The following is a 24,926-nucleotide window of genomic DNA, read 5'->3' as shown; positions in this document are numbered from 1 at the left end:
CCCATAAATACAGAGGTGTCTGTAAACTTTTGGAATACTGTTCCTAATCCTGAATTACTTGCACCAAGCACTTGACCCCCCCACCACCACCTTTCTCTATGGTCTATTGCCTTGCTGTGGTGCCATTAATCTCCTCGTGGGGCTCAACTGCACCGCAAACATGGACAAACAGGATGACTAACAGCAAAATTACGGCAATAAGTGGTCGACCAGGCCTGCTGGCCATGAGGTGCCGCAGGAGGGTGCCCATTCTCAGGCTGGCAAGGCACATGCTTGGATAAAAAACTCTGTGCTGTGCTAATAGATATGAAACAGAGACTGAGGACTATGGGCTCCAGGAAAGACAGTCTGACACATTGCCTTAACAAAATGAAAGAGCCTCAATAGGCATAATTACCATTTTGATCAGCTGGAGCAACAATTCTCCCAGAGGGAGAGCACTCGAGGCAATCCAAGTGAAGCATGAGGATCTTGAGGCCTGTTTGAGCATTTGGGCATCCAAGAAACTACATTATGAATAAGGTGGTGACTGTAAAGAGAGCTTGCTGAAAACAGTCTTTGATGATGCCACCTTCTTCCCTGTGTTTTCTGTGGACTGCCTGAATAGGTCTTTGGAGCCTCAACCTCCACCTGGTGCTCTGGCTGGCCAAGTATTAGCTTAGTGGCTGAACATTAAGGACCGGGGACCTAACTCTACGTCTAGCTCAAAAGACAGCAATCTTGTTTACAAGGGTAATAGAATGACAACCTATCCTAATTTCACCGCATGGGTCGAACATATACCTAAAAAAAAGACTAACCAATTGGCTTGGTAAACGCTTGTTAGTAGTTTGATATAAATAAGTAACAATAAAGTTTTTTTCTGTAAATAATTAGAATTGGTACAGTACATTTGTGATCATAACTTTGTGTTCATTGGACAGAGGTCCACTGACTCACACTGTCTTCAGTCTCCACTCAATAGCTCTCAGTCATGCCCCATTATGAACACTCTCCCACAACTTGAACTCACCAGACATCTAAATGTGACTCTGCTCACATGTACCGTACAAGCATAGGAAAACCCAATAGTTCAGCATTTTTGAGGCAAGACCTTAGGGCTTTGCCAGTACTTAGTAAAGTCAATTACAACTACAACACGAAATTGAACTTAAGCAAAGAGTTTGCAAATGTTAACAAATTCAAAGTCTTACCTTACATAAAATAAGCAATGTAAATACAGCAATTTATTTCTAAACAAGGCCAATAGGTTCAAGAGGCAAGAACGATTAGCCTTGCCAATACTTGTTCCCCCCCACTTTCTGTCTGCAATACACTGAGTTCTTGCTATTCATTCTTAAACCACAAGTGCGCATGCCTCCAGCAGCTGCATTTTTTAAAATTAATTTATGAAAGGAGGCATCCACTAATCACACCTTGCATCATTTAATTAATAGCATGCTACCAGAAATACTGTGGGTTTACCCCGCTGAACAATAGGGCAAATGCTCATTGTCTCTGTCATGCAGAGCCCCAGGCTTTATGTGACTCTGTGTTGACAAAAAGGTTGTGCAGGGCACCGTCACACAGATTGTGGTTAGTGGCGGCTCCTCCGCAGCGTGGCGAACCCATGAGCAGTATTCACTTTAAAACTTTAACAACGAAACAATAATAAACAGTGTTTATTATTGTTTCGTTGTTAAAGGGGCGGGGCAATGTGGGACGACGAGGATGAGGGGGAGTGCACTGTGCACTCACCTCAGTGTGCATCTGCGTTTGGCCGGCCATCTCGGGCCTGCCAAACAGACAAGCGCATTGTGCTCTTTCCAACCTGGCACTGTGATGCTGGGTTGGAGATAGCAGGCACAGGCTCCCAGTCCGCCTGGAAGCGCCCTGGCTGGGTGCTCCGGCTAATCCTAACGCTGCTTTCAAGCAGCGTTAGGATTGGCCGCAGGGCAGGTTAGGAGCCTGTGCCTGACTGCAGTGACCAGGAAAGAGGAGCAGAGTGGTGCAGCAGCAGAGAAGGTAAGTTTATTTATTTTTTAATTAAATGTTTTTGTCCCCCCTAGCTGCGCGCCGCCCCGCCCCTTTACCGTGCAGCAAGCTGTGACTAATTGTGGTATAACAGAATGGAAACCACCGGCTTCTGTGTCATTCAACCGCTCTTTACTGAATTCAGAGCCAGCCTGGACGTAAGGTGTGCTATGGAACCAGCACACCAGGCCACGTGCACAAAAGAAGTTACTGACTAAACATGTTCGATATACCTTTCCATACCTTTCCCTGAATTCCAAGTCTGAAATGGTACCCTAAACGGAACAATTTCTATGAAGAAAGTGCGTGGCTGCGTGGCTTTGTTAGAAAGTGAAAAAACACGTGAGAAGGATTAAGAAACTGAAAAAACAGATGGAGCTAACAGAAGCGTTCACTGTGAGCATCCAAGTTATTTAAAAAATGCTAACAAACCCTATGTTTTACAGAGCTCTATACTTAAAAAAACGAGGATTACATTTTAAATTTAAAGAAAAATACTTAACCTTTAGATTTTATTGCCGAAACATTTGATGCAACTGGAAAGAATTCAAAGGGCCAGAGGAAGTGGGGCATGTCTTGATTTCTGAAGGTAAAAAAAACTGTCACAAGAGGACAGAGAGACAGAAAAATCTAAAAGCTAAATATGAAATGAAAATTCATCCAACCCAACTGTAAAATTTTCAAAAGGGGATTTAAATACATGAAGGAAAACCACTACCACCTACATCCTTCTCTCTCAGGAGAAAAAGTGTGAAACCACCAAAAAGTAGCAATAAGGAGCAACACGATTATTCTTTAAGGAACAAATAATAAAGGGGGTTATTCTAACTTTGGAGGAACAAATAATAAAGGGGGTTATTCTAACTTTGGAGGAGTGTTAATCCGTCCCAAAAGTGACGGTAAAGTGACGGATATACCACCAGCCGTATTACGAGTTCCATAGGATATAATGGAATCATAATACGGCTGGTGGTAAATCCGTCACTTTTCCGTCACTTTTGGGACGGATTAACACCTCCTCCAAAGTTAGAATAACCCCCAAAGTGTTTATTTAATTACACGTATTTAGGGTGTGAACGGTGGAATAATAGAATGTAATTTAAGTTGCAATGCACAGTGAAAAATACACGGAACAATTGGGGGCAGTGCTGAGAGGGCTCCGAGGGGGCTGCGCTCTGTGTGACCTCTGGCTCGGCCCGGGCTCATCTGATTACCCGTCTTTCTCTGGGCGCCATCCCTCCTGATTAATCGCCGTACGGAACCTGCAGTTTCAATTCCGGCGATTAGCGTCAACAGCTGACTGCAGCGAACAACTTGGCGTGCTGCCACTCATCTATCTTTGTGATTTTGGCAATGGTGGTAGCAAACCGAGGATGCCAGTCCCATGGAGAGCGGGAAAGAGGGGTGCACCGAGAAGCACCGGAGTATACGCCTCATTCTATGGAGGCAGATGTCAGCCTTTGGACACCAGTATTGTGTGTGCCAGCAGATATTCCACCGACTATGCTTCGGGGGCGTATTGTGGAGATGTTGGTTAAAGTCGTCTGCCTAAGGGAGGTATCCATGAAGTGATTGTGTTTAAACTCCCCCTCACTTTAAAACTGACCGGTCCACGTGCGGGCAGCACGGTGACTGTAATTGTGCGTTCGATAGAGTGGGCGAGAGACAGGTTTTTGCGTGCCCTTGTTAAACAAAAGACTGAACTGATGAGGATGGATCGCCAACGTTTTTTTCCTGGACTTGAACCCTGCTCCCTGGATAGGAAAAATATGTTACTGAAAACAAGAGCTACAAGGAAAGTGGTGCTAGCCTCAGTGGGCACACCTGTGGAGCTGAGAGTGGACCACAGGGAAGAGCATCCTAGTTCGCACAGGTTGACTCTGCAAGGGCTTTCCTGCCGACAGCGCCAAAACAAACCTGGATGTTCAACTGGAACCATTTGATAGGTGTCTTCATGTTGATACAACTGGTGGTGGTGGGGAGTGGGCACATTTTTACCTGTGTCGCAGGCCTGGGGAATGATTCGCTGGGCATGAGGATGTTGGGGGTAGTGGTTGGGGGCCGGGATTCTTGATTTATTATTATGGTCTTACTGTTTCACTGTTGTGTCTATCCTTTCATTGTCTCCCCTCTGGCTTATCTTTTAGCCACTGGATATACATCATTATTCGATTTTGTAAAAATGTAGAATTTGAATTAACAGTAGATACACCTTTGCATATTCATCCTTTATTTAGTGAGTTGTTGGCAAGATTGCGTGCTGTGCCTTATGTAAAGGGTGGCACCGGTCACCTTAATGACACTCTGTTATGCCACGTTATAATTCTGTCAATAAACAGCTGTAAACCTGAAAATGGAACAACTTCCTTATGCACTGAATTGGAGTAATTCACCCATACGCTTGCACTGAGGGAAAAATGTGAGCTCGCACCTTTGTTTGCACTGCTACAGAGGGCAACTGGCAGAAGAAACCCAAGAGTGACTCGAAAGACTAATAAAATGTAAAGTGCAGCAATGGTAAAAGGTTGCCAAGAAGGTGTATCCTGCTCTGTTGTATGCAGGAATGTGGGAAAGCAAATACTGCGAACCAGTTATCTGCAGCCACTGTTACCAAACAGGATGTCCATTCAATCTTTCTGTCACTAACTAAACTAAGGAACAACCGTTAATCAGACGTTTACAACTTCCATACTGTGAATAATTTCGTAACGTTTTGTACAAACAACAATGGTCTAAAGCTATTTTAGAAGGCCCTAGTTTTAGGTCTGCAGTTAGCCTAGACATTTTCATTATAATACAAATCTATCTAACTATCGGTTTGTCCGTCCATCCATAAATACTTACCAACAGGGTCTTCCAACCAAGCCTTCTTTTTCCATTGGTATGGATTGGGGTGGATTAAGGTGGATTGGTTTTTTATGGTGCTATACACATTTTAATTCCACCCACTGCAGCATACAGCATAAGGCATTGGGTCAACTCACTCCTGACACTGGATTATTTCTTTGTGAGTGACTGCATTCTTCACTTTCACAATAAGCACATACAACAGTGCTCTTCAGTGCCAGGGACTACTACGGCAACGTGCCCTTTTTGAAGCTAAAAATGTATTTTTGCTTTTAGCCAAGTTTATTTTTGATAGAATGAGGAGGGCCCGGCAGCTTTTTCAACAAAAGAGTTTTGCATCAAACATGACAAAGCAAGCATTGATTGTCTTTGTCAATCTTTCTTTTAACTATTTTTCGTTTCACAGCGCTCAAGCAGAGAGGGGACAAAACAGGGATATGGACATTAAGAGTACTTAGAATTAGAGTCCAGCTGGGTGTGTGCCTTGACCTAGTATTCTTCGATTGTTCCCAAGTGAGCCTTGGGATTAGTGGAAATCCTTCTTCAAAAGTTCAATGTTCAGGAGCGTCCTGCGCTGAAGATAATACGTTACCCCCAGGTCCTACCATCCTTGTTCCCTTCATTACGTAATGGAGAGAAATCTCTCCATGACAGAAAAAAACCCACGAGGAATGCTGCGTACCCACCGCGCCCCCACCAGGGAGTACATAATCACGTACTTACCCAGCATTCCTACAGTTTTTTTTTCTGTCCATGACAGGGTTACGAGCGATGCTGCTCCTCAGGGGACTTGATTGATGTCCTTGCTTCCTCTGGCTGGGCGGTGGGGAAGCTTGTTGGCGCTGAGCCTCTGCGCGAGTGCTTGGCCTAGTTGCAGTTCCCTTTTCCCGTCTACTGCCGATGGGCCACTGGGCAGGTCCTTTAGACGTCTCTTTACGGCTGGGACGGCTGAGTATGCAGTAAGTGCGTCCTCTGCTTCCAGGTCCTGATTCCATCTGTTGACATTGCGGTTGCGATGGTGAGGTCTCTGCACATCTTCCGATGGATGTCAGGTATTCTGTTATCTTTTCTTTCACGGATATGCTTTCATTTTGACACAAGGCATTTTATGTTACAATATTTATAGCTTTTTTGTGGTGCGCTTTTCCTCTTGGACTCCTGTTAGGGGTGGGGCTTCTGCTACATGTCATTTTCCCCCTCTTTTTTGGGGAGGGGGGGGTGTTTAACGCTTCTTCTTCTTGGCTCTTAGTCAGTTGCTGGCTCTGGTTTATGGAGGTGCTGTGTGTGTTGGTATGGGGAAACACACGTCTAAAAGGAAGCATGTGGAGGTTTCTCCCTCCTCCTCCTCTTCTTCTTCTTCTTTGTCCTCCTCCTTTTTCCATGGGCATGCTCGGAGGAGCAGAAAGAGAGATGATGCCCACCTGCGCAAACGTATTAGAGAGACATTGATGGAGTTTCAAGTTGCTCCCCCTGTGGTGGTTCCGACTTGGGTGGCTGTGTCTTCCTCCTCCAGTTCTGAGTTAGAGGATCCTTCTCCGGAGGAACAGAAGGGCGACTATGTTTCCAAAGAGTTGTTGCCTCCTTTGATGAAACATGTGAAGTTGAACATGGACTTTCCTGAGGTTTATGTTCCTGACACTTCGTCTGGCTCTCTTTTGCGCCAATTTCAAAGTTCTGTGCCTGTGGATGTCCCTATTCATCCTTGTATTCAGGAGGTGATTAAGAGGGAGTGGAAAGATCCCGACAAAATTATTCTTCCCCGGTTTATGGTCAAGTTGTACCCTTTGCAGGATATGGCTCAGGTGTTGTCAGACTCAGTTCCTATTGACTCTTTTGTCGCCAGTTTGGTTGGCCGCATGTCCTTGGCTGAGGATGTTGTGATTCAGGATTTGGTAGACAAGAAGGTGGATATGTCCCTGAAGAAATCTTATGCTGGAACTCACTTGGCATTGTGGGCTGGCATTTATGGGACTTATGTTGCTCAATCTCTAGTGTCCGATCTCAAAGCCCTGAATAATGCACTGGATGGGTCCTCGGACTGCTCTGAGCTCATGTCCCTTATTGAACGTCAGGTGGAATTCCTGTCAGATAGTTCCTTTGATGTGGTGTGGGCATCAACTCTGGTGGAAGGGGCTTGTGTATCTGCTCACCGGAATCTTGTTCTGAGGGATTGGAAGACAGATACTGCACAGCGTGCCTCTGCTTTGCGGCTTCCTTTGCTAGGCAATGTGTTGTTTGGGGGCAGAACTGGAGGAGAAATTGCATAAACTCTTTAAGGAGAAGCATTCTTTTTCTTTTGGGTCCGCCTTGGGTGATCAACGTTTGTTTCGTAGGAGGTCTCCAGTTCTGGCTCCCTCCAGGCATCAGTTTTTGAGGTCGCAAGGCTGATTTCCGATGGGTAGGGGTAGGGACAAGAAGCTCAAATGCCTTGACCTAGTATTCTTTGATTGTTCCCAAGTGAGCCTAGCGATTAGTGGAAATCCTTCTTGAACAGTTCGATGTTCAGGAGCGTCCTGTGCTGAAGATAATACGTTACCCCCAGGTCCTACCGTCCTCGTTCCCTTCATTAGATAATGGAAAGAAATCTCTCCATGATAGAAAAAGAACATGAGGAATGCTGCGTACCCACCCCGTCCCCACTGGGGATTAAATAATCATGTACTTACCCAGCATTCCTACTGTTCTTTTTTCTGTCCGTGACAGGGTTACGAGCGGTGCTGCTCCTCAGGGGGCATGATTGATGTCCTTGCTTCCTCTGGCTGGACGGTGGGGAAGCTTGTTGGTGCTGGGCCTCTACACGAGTGCTTGGCCATGTTGCAGTTCTGTTTTCCCATCTACTGCTGATGGAGCGGGTTCTTTGGTCAGCTCTTTGTGACTGGGGCGGCTAAGTATGCAGGAAGAGCGTCCGATACTTCCGGGTCCTGATTCCGTCTGTTGACGTTGCGGTTGCGATGGTGAGGTCTCCGCACATGTTCCGATGGATGTCAGGTATACTCTTATCTTTTCTTTCACGGATATGCTTTCTTTTTAACATGAGGCATTTTCTGTTACAATATTTATAGCTTTTTTGCGGTGCATTTTTCCTCTTGGACTCATGTTAGGGGTAGGGCTTCTGCTACATGTCGTTTTCCCCTTCTTTTCTGGGGGGCGAGGGGGTTCTTTTTTTTAACGCTCCTTCTTCTTGGCTCCTAGTCATTTGCTGGCTCTGGTTTTTGGAGGTGCGGCGTGTGTTAGTATGGGGAAACACACGTCTAAAAGGAAGCATGTGGAGGTTACTCCCTCTCCTCTTCTTCTTCTTTGTCTTCCTCCTCTTTCCATGGGCATGCTCGGAGGAGCAGAAAGAGAGATGATGCCCACCTGCGCAAACGTATTAGAGAGACATTGTTGGAGTTTCAAGTTGCTCCCCCTGTGGTGGTTCCGACTGGGGTGGCTGTGTCTTCCTCCTCCAGTTCTGAGTTAGAGGATCCTTCTCCGGAGGAACAGAAGGGCGACTATGTTTCCAAAGAGTTGTTGCCTCCTTTGATGAAACATGTGAAGTTGAACATGGACTTTCCTGAGGTTTATGTTCCTGACACTTCGGCTGGCTCTCTTTTGCGCCAATTTCAAAGTTCTGTGCCTGTGGATGTCCCTATTCATTCTTGTATTCAGGAGGTGATTAAGAGGGAGTGGAAAGATCCCGACAAAATTATTCTTCCCCGGTTTATGGTCAAGTTGTACCCTTTGCGGGATATGGCTCAGGTGTTGTCAGACTCAGTTCCTATTGACTCTTTTGTCGCCAGTTTGGTTGGCCGCATGTCCTTGGCTGAGGATGTTGTGATTCAGGATTTGGTAGACAAGAAGGTGGATATGTCCCTGAAGAAATCTTATGCTGAAACTCACTTGGCATTGTGGGCTGGCATTTATGGGACTTATGTTGCTCAATCTCTAGTGTCCGATCTCAAAGCCCTGAATAATGCACTGGATGGGTCCTCGGACTGCTCTGAGCTCATGTCCCTTATTGAACGTCAGGTGGAATTCCTGTCAGATAGTTCCTTTGATGTGGTGTGGGCATCAACCCTGGTGGAAGGGGCTTGTGTATCTGCTCACAGGAATCTTGTTCTGAGGGATTGGAAGACAGATGCTGCACAGCGTGCCTCTGCTTTGTGGCTTTCTTTCCAAGGCAATGTGTTGTTTGGGGGCAGAACTGGAGGAGAAATTGCATGAACTCTTTAAGGAGATGAAGCATTTTTCTTCTTTCGGGTCCGCCTTGGGTGATCGACGTGTGTTTCGTAGGAGGTCTCCAGTTCCAGCTCCTTCCCAGCATCAGTTTGTGAGGTTGCAAGGCAAATTTCTGATGGGTAGGGGTAGGGTCAAGAAGCATAAATCTCCCCCACCTCCTCCTAAGTCTAGTTCCTGACTATATGACTGTTCCGGATCCCGAGGTCAGGGGCCGCTTGCAACATTTTCTTCCAGCATGGGATCTCACCTCCTCAGATCTATGGGTTCTGGACATTGTTCGCCATGGTTATCGGATCGAGTTTCTGACTGTTCCATTTCCATTAGGGGTGCGTCCTACTCCTTGGCCCTCAGTTCCAAGCAAACGGGAGGCCCTTCGGCTGGGCATTTGTTTGTTGCTGCAGAAGAAGTGCCAGTCCCGCAGTCGGAGCAGGGTCTCGGTTTTTATTCCATGCTTTTCCTGATTCCAAAAGATACACAGGGCTTCAGGCAGGGCTTGGATTTAAAGGATCTGAACCGGTTTGTACGCCATGTCCCACTCAAGATGGAGACTTTACAGAGAATCCTTCCTTTGGGCCTTCAGGGTCATTTTATGTGCACCCTGGATCTTCAGGATGCTTACTACCATGTTCCAGTTCATCCATCATCTCAACAATATCCCCGGTTCTGTCTCCAGGGATGTTATTTCCAGTTCAAGGTCCTTCCATTTGGACTCCGGTCTGCTCCCCGTGTGTTAACGAAGGTTGTGGCTCCACTGGTGGCCTCCTTGCATCTCCAAGGTGTCCATTTGTACCCGTATCTCGTCGATTGGTTGCTTCACGCTCCCTCTCCTGCCCGGCTGATACAGGACCGTCAGTTGGTGTGTTCCACTCTGCAGCGTCATGGGTTTCTCCTCAACTGGGCCAAAGGCCAACTGCTTCCGTCTCAAGATCTGACATTTATTGCGGCTCGCTTCCACACAGATCTCAACGGAGTGTTTCTTCCTGTGTCTCGGATACATGTCTTGCAGTCTCTTGCTCTAGAGTTCTTGTGACGAGAGGCTGCACCAGTGCGGTTGTGGCTTCGGTTGTTGGGTCTCATGGCTGCAGCAGTTTTTACTGCTCCTTGGGCTCGATTTCATCTCCGTCCTTTGTGGATTCATCTGCTCTCATGTTGGGATCCTCAAGTGCAACTGTATGACCTAGAAGTTCCTGTTTCCTTGAGGGTTCACCCGGATCTGCGGTGGTGGACTGCGTGCTCCAATCTGGAGAAAGGAGTTCCTTTACAACCCTCTCCTCCTGTGGTGTTGACTACGGATGCCAACTCTTTGGGGTGGGGGGCAACCCTGGGTAACAGGTCCCTGCAGGCCTGCTGGTCTCCTCGGGAGGGGAGGCGTTCCTCCAATTGGAGGGAGCTCATGGCTGTCTTCAGGGCCTGTACGGGTTTTCGGCCTGCTCTTCTGGGTCATCACTTGGTGATTAATTCTGACAACATGGTAACAGTAGCCTAAATCAACAACCGGGGTTGGATTCAGTCCCAGTCTCTCAATCTTGTGGCGCAGCGTTTGTTTTATTGGAGTGAACGATACCTTCCATCCATGGTTGCTGTGCATGTGATGGGGTGGACAACGGTGTAGCGGACTCTCTCAGCAGGTGTTTTCCCCCATTAGTGAAAATGTATCTTTCCCTGGAAGCATTTCTCAGGGTGTGTGGGAGGTTTGGTGTACCTTACCTTGACCTGTTTGCTTCTCGGCTCAATTCTCATGCTCCTCTTTTCTGATCTCGGTTTCCTCAGTCAGGTGCGTGGGGAGTGGATGCATTGACAGTTCCTTGGTCAGACAGGCTGTTGTATGCATTCCCGCCTATTTCCCTCATTGCCCGGTTTCTGGCCCGTCTGCTGTGAGAGGACAGGTGTGTGATTCTGGTGGTTCCATTTTGGCATCGGAGGTCTTGGTTCCTGGTGATCTGGTTGCTGGCTGTTCAGGGTCCTTGGTTTCGTCCTCTCTTACCCTTCCGTCTACGGTCTGTTCTGCCTCTTCCACTCTGGAAGCTTCGGCTTTCGGTCTGGAAGCTGAAATGCCAGGGTTGTAGCACAAGGGCATTCCTAGGCATTTAGCTGTGGCCATTCAACAGTCCCGTAGGCCCTCTACTTTGAAGTCCTATGTTCGGCATTGGGGTAATTTTCAGACATGGTGTTCTCCTCTTGGGTTGTTTCCATTGGAGTGTTCCTTACCTACGGTTCTTCAGTTTTTGTGGGAAGATTTTGAGAAGCGTCTTTCTGTATCTATATTGTGGGCTCAGTGGGCAGCTATTAAAGCTTTTTGGGCTCCGTGGGGTAATCTCGCAGATTTGGATGATTTGGTTTCTCGGCCGTTGAAAGGATTTTCTCTTTCCCTTCCTTTGGTGAAGCCTCTTTTTCCTTTATGGGATTTACCTCTGGTGCTTCTCTCTCTGGAGTCCTCCCATTTTGAACCTCTGGAAACCACTGATATTACATTTTTAACTTTCAAAGTGGTGTTTTGGGTTGCTATCACCTCAGCTAGGCGTATTGGGGAGTTGGGTCTTTTAATGACTCCGGAACCCTTTTTGTCTTTTCCCAAGGATGGCGTAGTTTTGCACCTGGATTCGGCCTTTGTTCCCAAAGTGGCTTCTCAATTCCATCGTTCCCAGGAGATTGTTCTCCCTTCCTTGCTGGTGGGGTCTCCTGGGGAGGGGGATCTGGATTGGTCTTTGCTAGATGTTCGTAGGGCTCTTCTGGTTGATCCTGACAGGACTTGTCCTTTTCTTAAGTCTGACTCTTTTTCTTTCCTTCGGTTCCTCTTCTTTGGGGGAACGGGCATCCTCTCTTTCCATCGGTTGGTGGGTTATTGAATTGGCCTGTTCTTTGGCTGGGATACCCCCTCCCGGTGGTGTGCAGGGTCGATCTACCAGAAATGTGGCTGCCTCTTTGGCGGAAATTAAAGGGGCCTCCATCTCTGAGATTTGTCGGGCGGCAACTTGGGTTGTGGCTAATACCTTTGTTTCCTACTATTGTCTTCAGAATGTGCCGGTGGGTGATCCTAATTTTGGGTTAGGGGTACTTCAGTCAGTTTGCTCCTAATTTGGTGTTTTTTAATTAAATCACGTTTTGGCATGCACCTGCGGTTTGCCTCTGTGGTTCTTTGATAGTCTGTCTCTCAGGCTGGTATTTTTCGGCTTGAGTATTCTCCATTACGTAAGGAAGGGGACGAGGACGGTAGGACCTAGGGGTAATTCTAAGTTACTCACCGGTAATCTTCATTACTCCTGGTCCGGTAGTCCTCGTCCCATTCATTACGCCCCACCCTCCCTCCTGGACGGCCGGCCTTCATGTCAGGAACTTGGTAGTTCAGGAGAAATGCTGGGTAAGTACATGATTATGTACTTCCCGGTGGGGGCAGGGTCGGTGTTTTTTTTTTATGTTGTGGAGAGATTTCTCTCTATTACGTAATGAATGGGACGAGGACTGCTGGACCAGGAGTAATTAAGATTACCGGTAAGTAACTTAACATTTTAAGTTCCAAAAGCACCCCAATCGCATAAATTTGAATAAAATACTCGAATTTCACCAGATTAAACAAACAAAAGCACTAGAAAAGTCAGACGCCTGGTTTATTTTAGGTATATGTATGTATTCCTTATTCCATTTTGTTGCATATTGGTTGTCAAGAGATATGCAAGCACAGATAATACATGACAGCATATATACATACACATATAAGCTTATGCTGACATAAGTGGGTGACGGAGGGAATAATGGCTGCTTAGATGTATATATCGATCAAAATATTGCCAGATGGCTATAGGTGCATACAAAGGTAGCAGGTTAGGTACATAGTTCGATGGATGCAAGCATGAGTGGATAAATGAATGCATTAGTGTGGGTGCATGACACATGAATCAGTACGCATGATGCAAAGGTGCAAGTATTAATTATTACTATATTATTATGCGCTGTATGTGTGTTCAGTGCTGTGCTTTGGTGTGTGTAGGGGCTTGGGTGCTCAGTTATGTGCTGTGCTTGCTCAGAAACTTGGGTGCAGGGAGCTCATGCGACAGTTTCACACTCTCGTGGAGTAACTTTTTGCAGTGCTGATGGCTCAGTACTGCTCTCTTATGAGTGTAGTAAGAGTGTGAACCAGTAAATTCTCTCTTGCTGGATCTTTCCAACTTTCAGCCATAGCAAAACACAATACACACGACAAGCATAAACCTACTTGCAGGAGCGTAGCATAGTCAGTGAGATTGAGGGGTTGTGAGCTTCAGATTTTACAACAATCATGCTGACATTTAATGTTAAGGTGCTTGACAGGGGCTTAAAGGGCAGTGGAAACGGAGAGGAATGCAGATTGGTAAGGTTAAAAAATAGAAGAAAACACAAGATTTTGTGAAAAAAAAAATCTACATTTTTGAAGACTTTCAAAACAGAGAGAGGGTGTGTGTGTGTGTGTGCGCGCGTTTTTATCTGAGTATATGTACAAAGCTCTGGTGAAATCCAACGGCTATCTCACCATACCTGTCTGAAAGCACTTGTATCCAAGTATTTATCACAAAATATGTTTACTGGGGTAACACCCCAAACACCCCCCCTGAAGCTACACCTCTACCTACATGGCCACATCTGAGATTTAAAGGAGGTACTAAGCTATGCTGCTATAGGATAGCTCTTTGCAAAGGGAAAGGGTCTTGTGCTATCAGCCCTCATAGCCTCAGTGTCCGCTGCAGATGCCATGGAAGCACACTTGAAAAATGTGTGCTGATAATGCAATGCCATGTGTATGCACAGGCTGCCTGATTCAGACAACCACACATATTAGTCAAGGCTAGCTAGTCAGGGTGGAGTGGAGAAAAGAGATGGAGAGGGAGAAAAAAGGGAGTGAGAAAAAGACTATGGGGCATATTTACAAGAAAGTGGCGCATCAACTCTGATGTGCTATTTTTCTTCTGTGGCCCTGCGCCCCCTTAATGTCACCATGGTCACGCTGTATTTACTATGCAGCGCACCATGGCGCAAGTTAACACAATAGCATAGTAATTTATGACGCTATTGTGGCGCTTTGGTGGATTAGCACCATAAATTATGGCGGTTGTTCAGCAAAGCACAGGGAGGCCCATAGGATTAACGCCTGCACTGAGCAGGCGTTAAAAATTACAGAAAAAATAGCGCAGTGAAATCTTGTAAATTTCACTGCGCCATTTTTATGGGCCTCCCTGCGTGGGAATGCCCCCCTTGCATAAATTATACCTGGCACAGGTATAATGTGGTGCAAGGGGTTACAAAGTGGTGCAATGCATGCCTCCTGAACACCTCCTTAGCCTAAAAAAATGATGATAGGGCAGCACAAGGAGCTTGTAAATATGCCCCTATATGTGGTCTGGGACCAGCATTCTATGGTATCTTGTGGAATGTCTGCAGCTCAGGTGCCGCCACCTTCTCTATCACAGACACTTGTTACACTCTCCTTACGTTTTCCACATGCCATCTCCTATCAGCAGAAAGCCCCTATTTTCACCCACTTTTGAGTGTTCTGTGGCAAACCGCAAAAAGGCTGTCTATATTACCCCCCCCTACAGTGTGTGCATGCTTGCATGCTTTGTGTATGTATGAACTGCCTGCATTCAGCTTTCCCCTCTGTATTTTTTCTAAATATCTATGCACATCTAATATGTGATGCCATTCAGTAGCTGCCCATTTGCCCTTAACTCTCTCTGCATTTCTGCTAGTGAGTCAAAACGTGAAAAAAGAGGCTCTCCTCCCTTGTCTGACCACAGCTAGGTCTCCAAAGTAAAAGGCATGCCAGATGAATTGTGATCATTTTATGTCAAGAATTTAAGTTACTATCAATCAAAAGGTGAGGAATGTAGCCTGATTAATATATGAATGGCACTAAGAACAGCCAATGGCTGAGAAGGGTTGATTCTTTGTCTCACTCTAATAGATCCTACTAGCTGTGAGAGACAGCTAAAGCAGTCTCTAGCGAACTTAAAATACTAAGGGAAGTGGGGGAGGGATTTGTTGAAAGATGAGGAACGGAGGCAGGAGGATGGGAGGACACAAAGAAAACAGACAGTGGGAGGGGTGAGCGCAAAAAACACGAGGGGGCTGAGGCATGGAGGTTTAGGCAAGACCACAGACAGCTGAAGGTGGTAGGTAGTCAGGAAAAGTACAGACAGCGGGGAGGGGAATCGGGGGGGCGTACAGACTGCAGGCACATGTACTCTTAGAGAGTTCATATCCAAAAGTAACAAGCATTCGCAAAGCCAATAGGTCTCACATATAGAAGAGCTTTTGGCTTTGGCACTGTGTTTTGCCATATTGTCAACCAGTGTGGCTGCATGGCTAAAAGTTAATGGCGTGGAGTGGGGGAGTACAGTGTTGTAGAGGGGATTTGTTGGAATGTCATAGAGTGGAGTAGGAGAAATACAGTATTGTAGAGTTGAGTAGAGGGGAGTGTGGTTCAGTGGCAGAGAGTGTTGTAGAGTGAAGTGGAGTGAAATAAGATACAGTGGGCGGAGTGGATTGAGGTAATGCAGTGGATTAGACTGGAGTAGAATGAGGTGGATTGGATTGGTAGAGTGGGGTGGACTGAGTAGGGTGGATTGGGATTGGAGTGAGGTGGATTGAAATGGGGTGAGGTGGATGGGATTGGGGTGGATCTGAGTGGAGTGGATTATAATTGGGGTGGGTGGGGTGGATTGGAGGGATAGGGCTAAGGCAGGGTGTATTGGATTGGGGAGGAGTGTACTGGATTGGAGTGGGGTGGTTCAGATTGGACTGAAGCAGGTGTGGATTGGATTGGAGTGGGGTGGGGTGGATAGGACTGGCGTGGGGTGGATTGGATTGGAGTTGGGTGGATTGGATTGGAGCGGGTGGGGTGGGCTGGATGGGTGGCAGTGGGGTGGTCTGGATGGATTGGAGTGGGGTGAGGTGGTCTGAACTTGGGTGGGGTGGAGTAGATTGGACTGGGATAGGGTGGGTGGACTGGAGTAGTGTGTGGTTGAGTGGAGTGAGTGGGGTGTGTTTGAGTGGGGTGGGTAAATTGGAGTGGGGTCGACTGGATTGGAGTTTGATGGAGTGAAATGAAGTGGGGTGGGTTAGATTGGGTTGTGGTGGGCTGCATTAAGATGGATTTGACTGAAGTAGGAGATGGTGGATTGGATTGGGGTCAGGTATGTTGGATTGGATTGGGGTGGGTGGATTGTAGTGGGGTGAATTGTAGTGAGATGGATTGGAGTGGGGTAGGGTGGATTGGGGTGGGGGTTTGTTTGATTGGATTGGGGTGGACTAGAGTTGGGTGGATTGGAGTGGGGAGGACTGCATTGAGGTGGGGTGTATTGGTGTGCGGTGGGGTGGATGGATTGGATTGGGGTGGGCTAAAATGGGGTGGGGTGGGGTGGATTGGACTGGGGTGAATTGGAGTGGGGTGGATTTAACTGGAGTGGATTGGATAAGAGTGGGGTGGATAAGAATGGGGTAGGCTGGAGAAGAGGATTGGAGTGCTGTGGCCTGAATTGGGATGGAGTGGGGTGGGGTGAACTGGATTTGGGTAGAGCGGGGTGGATTGGAGTAGAGTGGAGTGGGCTGGAGTAGACTGGGGTTGTCTGGAGTAGACTGGATTGATTGAAATGGGATGTAGTGGATTGGGATGGGGTGGATTGGGTTGGAGCGGACTGGAGGTGGTGGATTGGGGTAAGGTGGGGTGGACTGGGGTGGATTGTAGTGGGAGGGATGGAGTGGGGCGGATAGAGGTCTACTGCACTATTATGTGTTAAAGCATATTTTCTGAAATTGTACACAATAGATAAAACAATGTTGCTTTGCAATATTTTGGACAAGTTTATCGTCATCTTTTGAGAAGAGGACCTATGAGCAAAAACAAAAGAAAACGCGAATGGTAAGTGAGAAAAGACGACTTGGCAAAGTAAAAGCAAGTTAGCTCAAAAAATGAAACTTTGCAAATGTGTTTGTTCTGCTGGGCACGTTTTAGCCAGTCACAGTCTTCTGTTTCAGGGCCCTAGAAGTTAAAAAGAACAAAATAGTACCTCAGTCACATCAGGAGCAGCGGAACGGCACTGATTAAGTTGAATCAATCAGAGCTTGGTCCCTGCTCCACAGAGAGGAACAGAAATTATGCTTGCCCTGCAGTGACGAATTATGAGGCTGTAAAGAAAAGTGTTGCGCAAGTCAACAAATGGTAAGCGGCAGACGGGCTCCAAGCCCTTTACTGTACACAACAATCTCTCAAGTCAGACATGTGCACTAGCGCATGCAATTGGAGGCTCAACCCTAAAAAACAAGTACCTCAGGAAGCTCGTTACCAGTGGAAGGACACTGGCCACAGACAGGAAACTGTAGTTGATCCATGCTCCATTGCATGGGACAGAGACTCAAAGCCCAGGAGGAAGCAGGGAGCCTCTGGCCATTACAAAGCAAGGGTAAGAAAGCAACATGCATGCATACCAATGGTAAGTAATGGGCAGGTTGTATGCCCCCTTTAAGCTTTTAGTCTACAAGAAATTTCCCCTGCAGCGCTTGCACTGTCTGCAGACGAAACCTAAAAAGCTTAATTTTGCTTTTATTGCAACACAAATCTACCTTGTCAACTTTATCTAGACGAATATCCTCCAGCTCTTCCATAATAAACTCCATCACCTTGATGTGACCTCTCTGAGCAGCACAGTGCAGCATGTTCAAGCCATTCTGAAATACAAAGTTAGTTTTGAATTAGCACTGTTGACATTCCATTTGGCAACATACTACTGATAACAATGAGCATCAGTACTCAAAAACCATACATAAATAGGATAGTCAGACCCGAAGCAGGTGTAATTCAATAAAGGACAGTCGCAGTCGCATTGCTCAACACAAGCTGAAAGAAGATTAAGTTGTATCCTTTCTGCAAACTGCAGAAGGGGCAAGGACCAGTGGGTTTGGGAAACATCCTCTCTTATTCCCCTGAAAACAGACTGTAAAGTGTGTACTGGTATCTCTGCCCTACTGACAGGAGTGGGAAACCAAGGAGAGGATGGGCAGGTCGAATGCACAACCACTGGGAAAACAAGCATTGCCAAAACCAACAGGTCTTGAACTTGAGACCTATCGGCTTTGCCAAAGGTTTTTAGTCACACTGTACAGCACCAATGATGATGTGTAGAGTGGTTAAAGTTAAAAACACACAAAATCCCTCGACTTGGCCGCCTGCATCACTTTGTAGGTGCGAACACCACACATGCATGCATCTACAAAATGAAGGGTGTTTTTTTATTTTTAGTTACATATCCAAGTTGGCTCGTTAACTAAAGAGAAACTAAAATGTGCAAAAGTATTTTTTAAAGCAGGCTGGTGGGGTGAAAGGAAGCAACACAAGGAAGGGGGTGGAGATGGAGGGCATACAAAAGCAACGGGAGAGGGCAGAAGCGAAAGCAACATGGAGGGCGCAGGAGGGGCGAAGCACACAGGGTCGGACTGGGCTAGAAAATAGACACAGGCACTAAAAATAAAAGTGACCCCCATTAGTGAATCAAATAGCTAAAAAAGTGGTCTACGTTTCCAAATAGTGCAGGTTTCAAGTTGTAAAGGCACGTTACACAGGCGTTTTTCGTTGAATGGGAAACTGCATGCATTTGTGCTTGCTACAGGAAATGTTTGTGTTTGTTTCAGGTATATTAACAGTACAAAGCAGTCCTCCAGGCAGTCAAGAAATTGACTTGCACAATGATCTATAAGATCAGACCCTCAAGCACTGCCTGACTGCCCTATACGGCAGTAGGACCCTTGAAGCACACAAGCGAGCCTAAGAGGGTGGTTGGAGAGTGAAGCAGTCAGGCAACAGAGACCAACACGCAGTGCAGGGGGAGAGGCATAGACGAGGGAGACACAAACCCTCTAATGGAGTGCTTACCACCGAACATATTACAGCTTGAAAAGCAAACCATGGAAGCAGCAGTGCCAGCCATTCAAAGAGATTGTAAAGAGGCAATGCTCCATGGAGAGAAAAAATAAAACTGACAAGCTAGGACACAAATAAGAAGCAGGCAAATGAGAGTGACTAGTAAAGCAACCAATGGTAAGCAATAGGCGGGCTCCAAGCCCCTCTATGCTCTTGGGAAGCCACAATACACTTCAGAACAGACAGCGTATGCACCGTCCAGCATGCGAGGCCACAAGTGATTCCTTAAGCCACACATTTCTCCCTTTCCTCACAATATAGTGGTTTGCTTGAGCTGGAGTTAATGCCTATCATTAACTCAGCTGATCCACCAGAATATGTGCATGGACCACTAAAGGCAGATATATCTGTGGCACTGGCTTAGTACTCTTATGACAATGTGCATTTTCCCCATCTTTGTCAGCCATGCATTGAAAACAAGGGCAGGGGAAATGTGGTATTAGTCCCACCAGCAATAGGGCAGGACAACTGCTTGGAGGACGGTCAAACCTTTACACCAAGAATGCTGCCAGGTCAATGGTATATGCTGCATTCCCAATCCCAGGTGCTGGATGTAATTTTTTTTTTACCTTCAAATTAAGCATTAGACTATTTCGGTGCGTGCCCTAATGAGATGCACGGTATTACACAGCACAGCGCCTAATCTGCATAACGAATGGGATAGACTCTCCTTACATAAAAAAAAAAAAAGGGCATAGTGCTTTCTGCAGCGAGTGTCAAACATCCAGATCTGCCACAAACTGTCCCTTCACTGACGCATACTCAGGGCATGTATAACTGGCCAGTAAGCACAGTGGTTCGTATTGGGGCATTTACTTTTTGTTGGTGTCTGGTTAACAAAGCTACTGCGGTTAGAGTGCCAGAAATCTGATTTGTGGCCACTAAACAGCAACAAGGACCCCAAGTGTTATTTTAGTCATAATGATGCCTGCAGTTAGCAGCCTTTCCTTTAGACACAGGTCTTTCATCCAATGTTCCATAGAGAAAGCTTCATGCAGTGCAGACAGCCGAGGTAACGGAAGACTTCTTAAGATCATAAACTTCAATATACACTTCACTGCGACCAACTTCTTTGAAAAGACTGAGAAAAATCACTCTTCACCAGCAGTGGAATTGCCCAGGGAAACACATTTTTTTTAACTATAAGACTGCATGCAGCGCAGCTCTACTCCTCTTCTGCTATCGAGTCCTTTTTGCCAATCTCTGTGCTTAATCTGAGCCGCTGTCTTCTGGTTCTGGGCACCAGCACCAAATTGTCAACACCCCCACCTATAACAGTCTGCCAAACAGTGGGGCTGTAGAGGTAAGCACAACATCAGATGCGTATTAATTCAATATACTTAAAAATGACTAATACCGGCCATCCAAGCCACAGCTTTGGGGGCCTGGAATAGTCGGAGCTGTCACATTTGTATGAGTGTGATGGTTAGTAGCTGTGCTGGTATTGTCATTGGCAGCGTTGGCAGGGCCAATGATAGGTGTAAGCTACAGGGACCTCGTGACGAGGGCCCTCGAACGTATTTTTTTTTTTTACAATTAGGCACTGCCAACTATGCTTTCCCTTTCTGAAAGGAATGGAAACCACAAACCTGGAAGTGGGACAGCTGGAACCAAGAGCATGGATAGTGATGCAACTCCCAATGATGTAATGGTGACAAGTACAGATTCCAACTGCAAGAGAATACAAACTTGCAACCTAGATTTTATTGCACAACTTGCAAGTTTGCGTACATCCATTTTTCCTTGTTTATGCCAGGAAAAGATTGCATAAGTCCTTCCAAAAGAATTCCTTGTTTGCTGCCAAGTGCAGGCTCGTTGCTTCTTTTTTAACTGCTTACCAATATCAAAGTTCCTAATATTTGGGACTATTGGTTGCAAAAATATTTGTTGGAATGCTCAGAAATAAACAATACATATGTTAATAAATCAACTTTAATGGTTTACAGCTCAAACACTCGAGCAATTAGCTGTCATTTTACAAAAAAGCATCACCAGTACGTTTTCTCACCTTATTCTTGCAGTTGATCTTGGCACCAGCATTTACGAGGATCTGAAGAACGCGAAGGTGGCCGAACCAAGCACTTAGCAGGAGAGCATTCATACCAAACTGTTGGTAAAACAAACACTGATTACAATTTAGGCCCTGTGAAACACTATTCCAAGCGTTTAATTGTATGAGTAGGGAAGGTCTTATACGATCCTGCACACTTTTATAAATAAATTAAAAAGTGACAGCTCTCTAGCAACAGTATCATATTTTAAAGTCTCCAGCACACACATCATTTTTAAAGCTGCTAGGCAGTCGATGAGATGGACTCTACTTTTCTAGAGGCAACCATAGCTCAGATTATCATCACAATGGAACAAAATGACAACACATGACCTCATAACAAGCGAGGAAGGGCAGTCACGTGAATCTACGAAATATACCAACCCAGAAGAACTTTTAGCTACAGGTAAATAACTTTCTACTCATGCAGCAAATCTTTCATAGATTAATATGCTTTATTTAAAGCTAGCAAGCAATATACTAAACAATGAAAGGTGGGGAAAGAGCATCAAGTAGTAAAGCTATGCAGGGCCCATCACTCAACTACTATTCATCTGCAAGATCATGGAAAAAGGAGGATCAGATCAATGCTAACCATCCCCTGCACAACTACCAGCCAGACTTCAGATCACGCTGCAGAATGGAGACCCCAGCTAACACATCGTATACAATGTCCTCCTGACCACAGATGAAGAAGGCGCTGCCTCCTGATATTGCTGGAGCTCTCAGCTGCCTTCAACACAATCAACAATCTCACCCTCATATGCACCCTTAAGCCGCAAATGGGATTCACCAGCAATGTCCTTCACTGATTCGCCTCTTACTTTCCCAACTGGCAGCAGTCTGTTCACCTGAGCACCCCCAGATCACAAAATATACCTATCAAAAGTGGAGTCCCCAGGGTTTCCATACTGTCTCCTGTCACCTTCAACATTTACTTGAAGCCACTTTGTGCTCTTCTCACAGATAACATAACGAATATTCTGGTGATACACAACTTTATTTGAAAGACCTGGATGTCCAGCGCCTACTTGACCCTCAACCCAACTAAGACAGAATTTCTATAATTTGCCAAAAACAAGATACAGTACAAACCTGGCTGAATGACATAAATCTTGATGGCTTTGAACCCCAAGTCTCAATGAATGCCAAATCACTTGGATTCACCTTGGACACTCTCACCCTCAAGGAACAGATGGCCTTGTACAGCTTTCTCTACTAAAGAAAGTCAATTTTTTTTCTCCAGAAAGTGATTTCAGAACTGCTGTTCAAATCCTTGTAATCTCGCTTCTGGATGATGGTAGTGCTCTACTCCATGGCCTTTCAGACTGCACTATGATACCGCTTAGGGGCATCCTATATGCTGCAGCACGCCCCTTCCAGGGCCTGAACAAATATCATAATTTCACCCCTATTCTAAAGAAGGTCCACTGGCTTCCTCTGCCAATTGTGCCATGTTCAAAACCAGCTGCATCATATAAAGAGCCATCACAAACAGCACCCCTGCTTATCTTTCAGATAACCTCACCATCTCTGGTGGTTTTCGGTATACCCACAGTCCGGACACCATCAGACTGCAGACTAAGAAGTGCAAAAAATGAACAAAAAACAAGATAACAGCCCTTTTCCATCTATGCACTGAGGATCCTGAACAACATCCCCATATTCATCAGAACCACGCAAATGCTGCTCCAATTTAGAAAAGAGTTGAAGGCTCACTTTTAAGGAACACTACACCACAATGCATCAGCTACCAACAGCTCAGCTACTTCTCCTATTACTCACCGACTTTAAGCTTGCCTTTGACCATGTATATTACTCCTCTACTGTTTGGATAGGTTTGTGCTATATAAATAAAACATAAATACATAACGTAGGCAGTAATATTTCACAAACGTATAGTATGGTTACAAATTTGCTACCCTGAATAGTTCTACAAAGCAAATCCTCACAAAAAGTACCACAGTTGCTGCAGTTTTCTCATGGATTAAATCTTGAGCTGTTTCTCTGCTTTATTATGATTCAGAGTAATGCATTCAGCAATCAGGGACGTAGTTCACTGTATGATTTGCCCTTTGGTGCAATATTCAAGAGATGTGAACTTTAAGCTCATTTTCCTGGACACTAAAACGAAAACACTTCCCACTGTTATTGATAAGGAAGAATGTAGGGCAGTGTGCGTATTGTGCAATAAAATTACAAAAAGAGTTACAAAAATATACATTTAATTTGCAGCATATAACGCTTTCCTCTTAAAAATCTAGAGATGCTTCAGAAATCACAAAAGGCCGTATTGAAAACCATAGACAGGAAGACAAAACATACAACATAAAATACAACCTAAACAAAGATCACAGCTTTAGGGCCTAATTTAGAACTTGGGGATGGGTTACTCCTTCACAACGGTGACAGAAGTTCCGTCCGCCGAAATCTAAATCTAATTATATCCAATGGGATTTAGAGTTCGGCGGACGGGGCATCTGTCACCGTTGTGATGGAGTAACCGTCTGCCAAGTTGTAAATCAGGCCCTTAGTCTCCCACTAGCGGATCATTATGCACAGGATTTGATAATATCAATATCAGTCACATTAAGTCCATATAGTAGCAAGATCCCATAAATCTTCGATGCATTTCATTGGTATTCCTAGATAAAAATCACCTCTTTAGGACAACATCATTTTGTTTTAAAAGGTCTTCTCCGTTACTTGTAACCTATACCATCAAAACAGAAATTTCTTTTCAATTGTAATTCAGTGCCTTTTATATAGGAGATTGCACATTGTTAAAATGTTGTTTTGCTCTTATTAGGAGCTTATGCAGAATCCTTGTCATTGTTTTTTGACGGGGATCACAAAATGATACTATCCATTCTTAAGTAATACAAAACATCAATGCTGTATCAAGGCAAGATCCGAAACATGATCATAGTTTTTTAACTCACACCCAATTAATATTTTAAATGGAGATATATTCACTCTGCTAATATCCAAGAGTAATTCCGCCTTTCAGTCCAAACCATATGGCGTCTAACCATTTATTTTCCTGCACTCCATAGTTCTGTTGAATCAAAATTGTAGACATCTCCTGATGTTTAAGGCATTTATCACATTCTTGGTTGAAATTTGCATTTTTGAGTAGAAGGTAGGTCACATCAGTTGCTGGTTACAGTGAAAATTAGGAGGGGTTTTAGGAATTAACTGTGGATTTGGTCAATGGACAACTCTGTGTCTGTGGAATTGGAAGGATGGCTCCATGGAAAAAAATGCTCGGATTTCACACATGCAGCTTGTGAATGTGATGGCCTTTCCATGAGACACACTTTGGGCCTCATTATGACTTTGGCGGTCTTTTTGGAAAGACCGCCAAAAAACAGCCACAAATCCAACACCACCAGGAAATTGGAGGGTGGGAAAGAGGCGCTTCCACCACCAGCCCGGCCACGCCAACACAATTCCAACCACCAGATTATGAGCCACAAATCAGCACAGTGGTTCTTGCATGGTGGAAAACCATTGGCGGTGTGAACCGCTGTGCTTAGAATCCACCACAGTAAGAACACAACGCCACATTGGATAGTTTGAATTTCCAACACCAGACACACATACACACACCAGACACACCTACTCACGGCACTATATAACACCCCCCACACAACCCACAATACTTTGCTACAAATTCGATTTACACATACACAGAGAGCAGGCAAATACACACATATAGCACCGTTACACCATAGGCACAGATACACATCCCACCCAGCACAAACAACACAACTGCACTACCAACAGAAAACACACAACAACCACACACACACCCACACACAAACCTCCATCACCCACTATGAACCACCCACA

The 24,926-nt window shown here is 45.5% G+C and overlaps 1 protein-coding gene across 5 annotated transcripts in view; it reads right to left on the bottom strand.

Moving 5' to 3' along the window:
• Positions 1-24,926, bottom strand: part of ANKDD1A (ankyrin repeat and death domain containing 1A) — a 315,687-nt gene that overhangs the window by 126,803 nt on the left and 163,958 nt on the right. For all 5 annotated transcript variants that reach the window (XM_069222814.1, XM_069222812.1, XM_069222816.1 and 2 more), the window contains exons 4-5: positions 21,030-21,128; positions 17,668-17,772 (exon numbers count right to left, since the gene is read on the bottom strand). In XM_069222814.1, coding sequence (XP_069078915.1) covers positions 17,668-17,772; positions 21,030-21,128 — 204 coding nt within the window. The remainder of the gene's footprint in view (positions 1-17,667; positions 17,773-21,029; positions 21,129-24,926) is intronic.

Source organism: Pleurodeles waltl, chromosome 3_1, assembly GCF_031143425.1.
Source record: "Pleurodeles waltl isolate 20211129_DDA chromosome 3_1, aPleWal1.hap1.20221129, whole genome shotgun sequence".
Classification (NCBI taxonomy): domain Eukaryota; kingdom Metazoa; phylum Chordata; class Amphibia; order Caudata; family Salamandridae; genus Pleurodeles; species Pleurodeles waltl.
The sequence above is the reverse complement of the archived record's forward strand: the minus strand, read 5'-3'. Positions and strand labels throughout refer to the sequence as shown.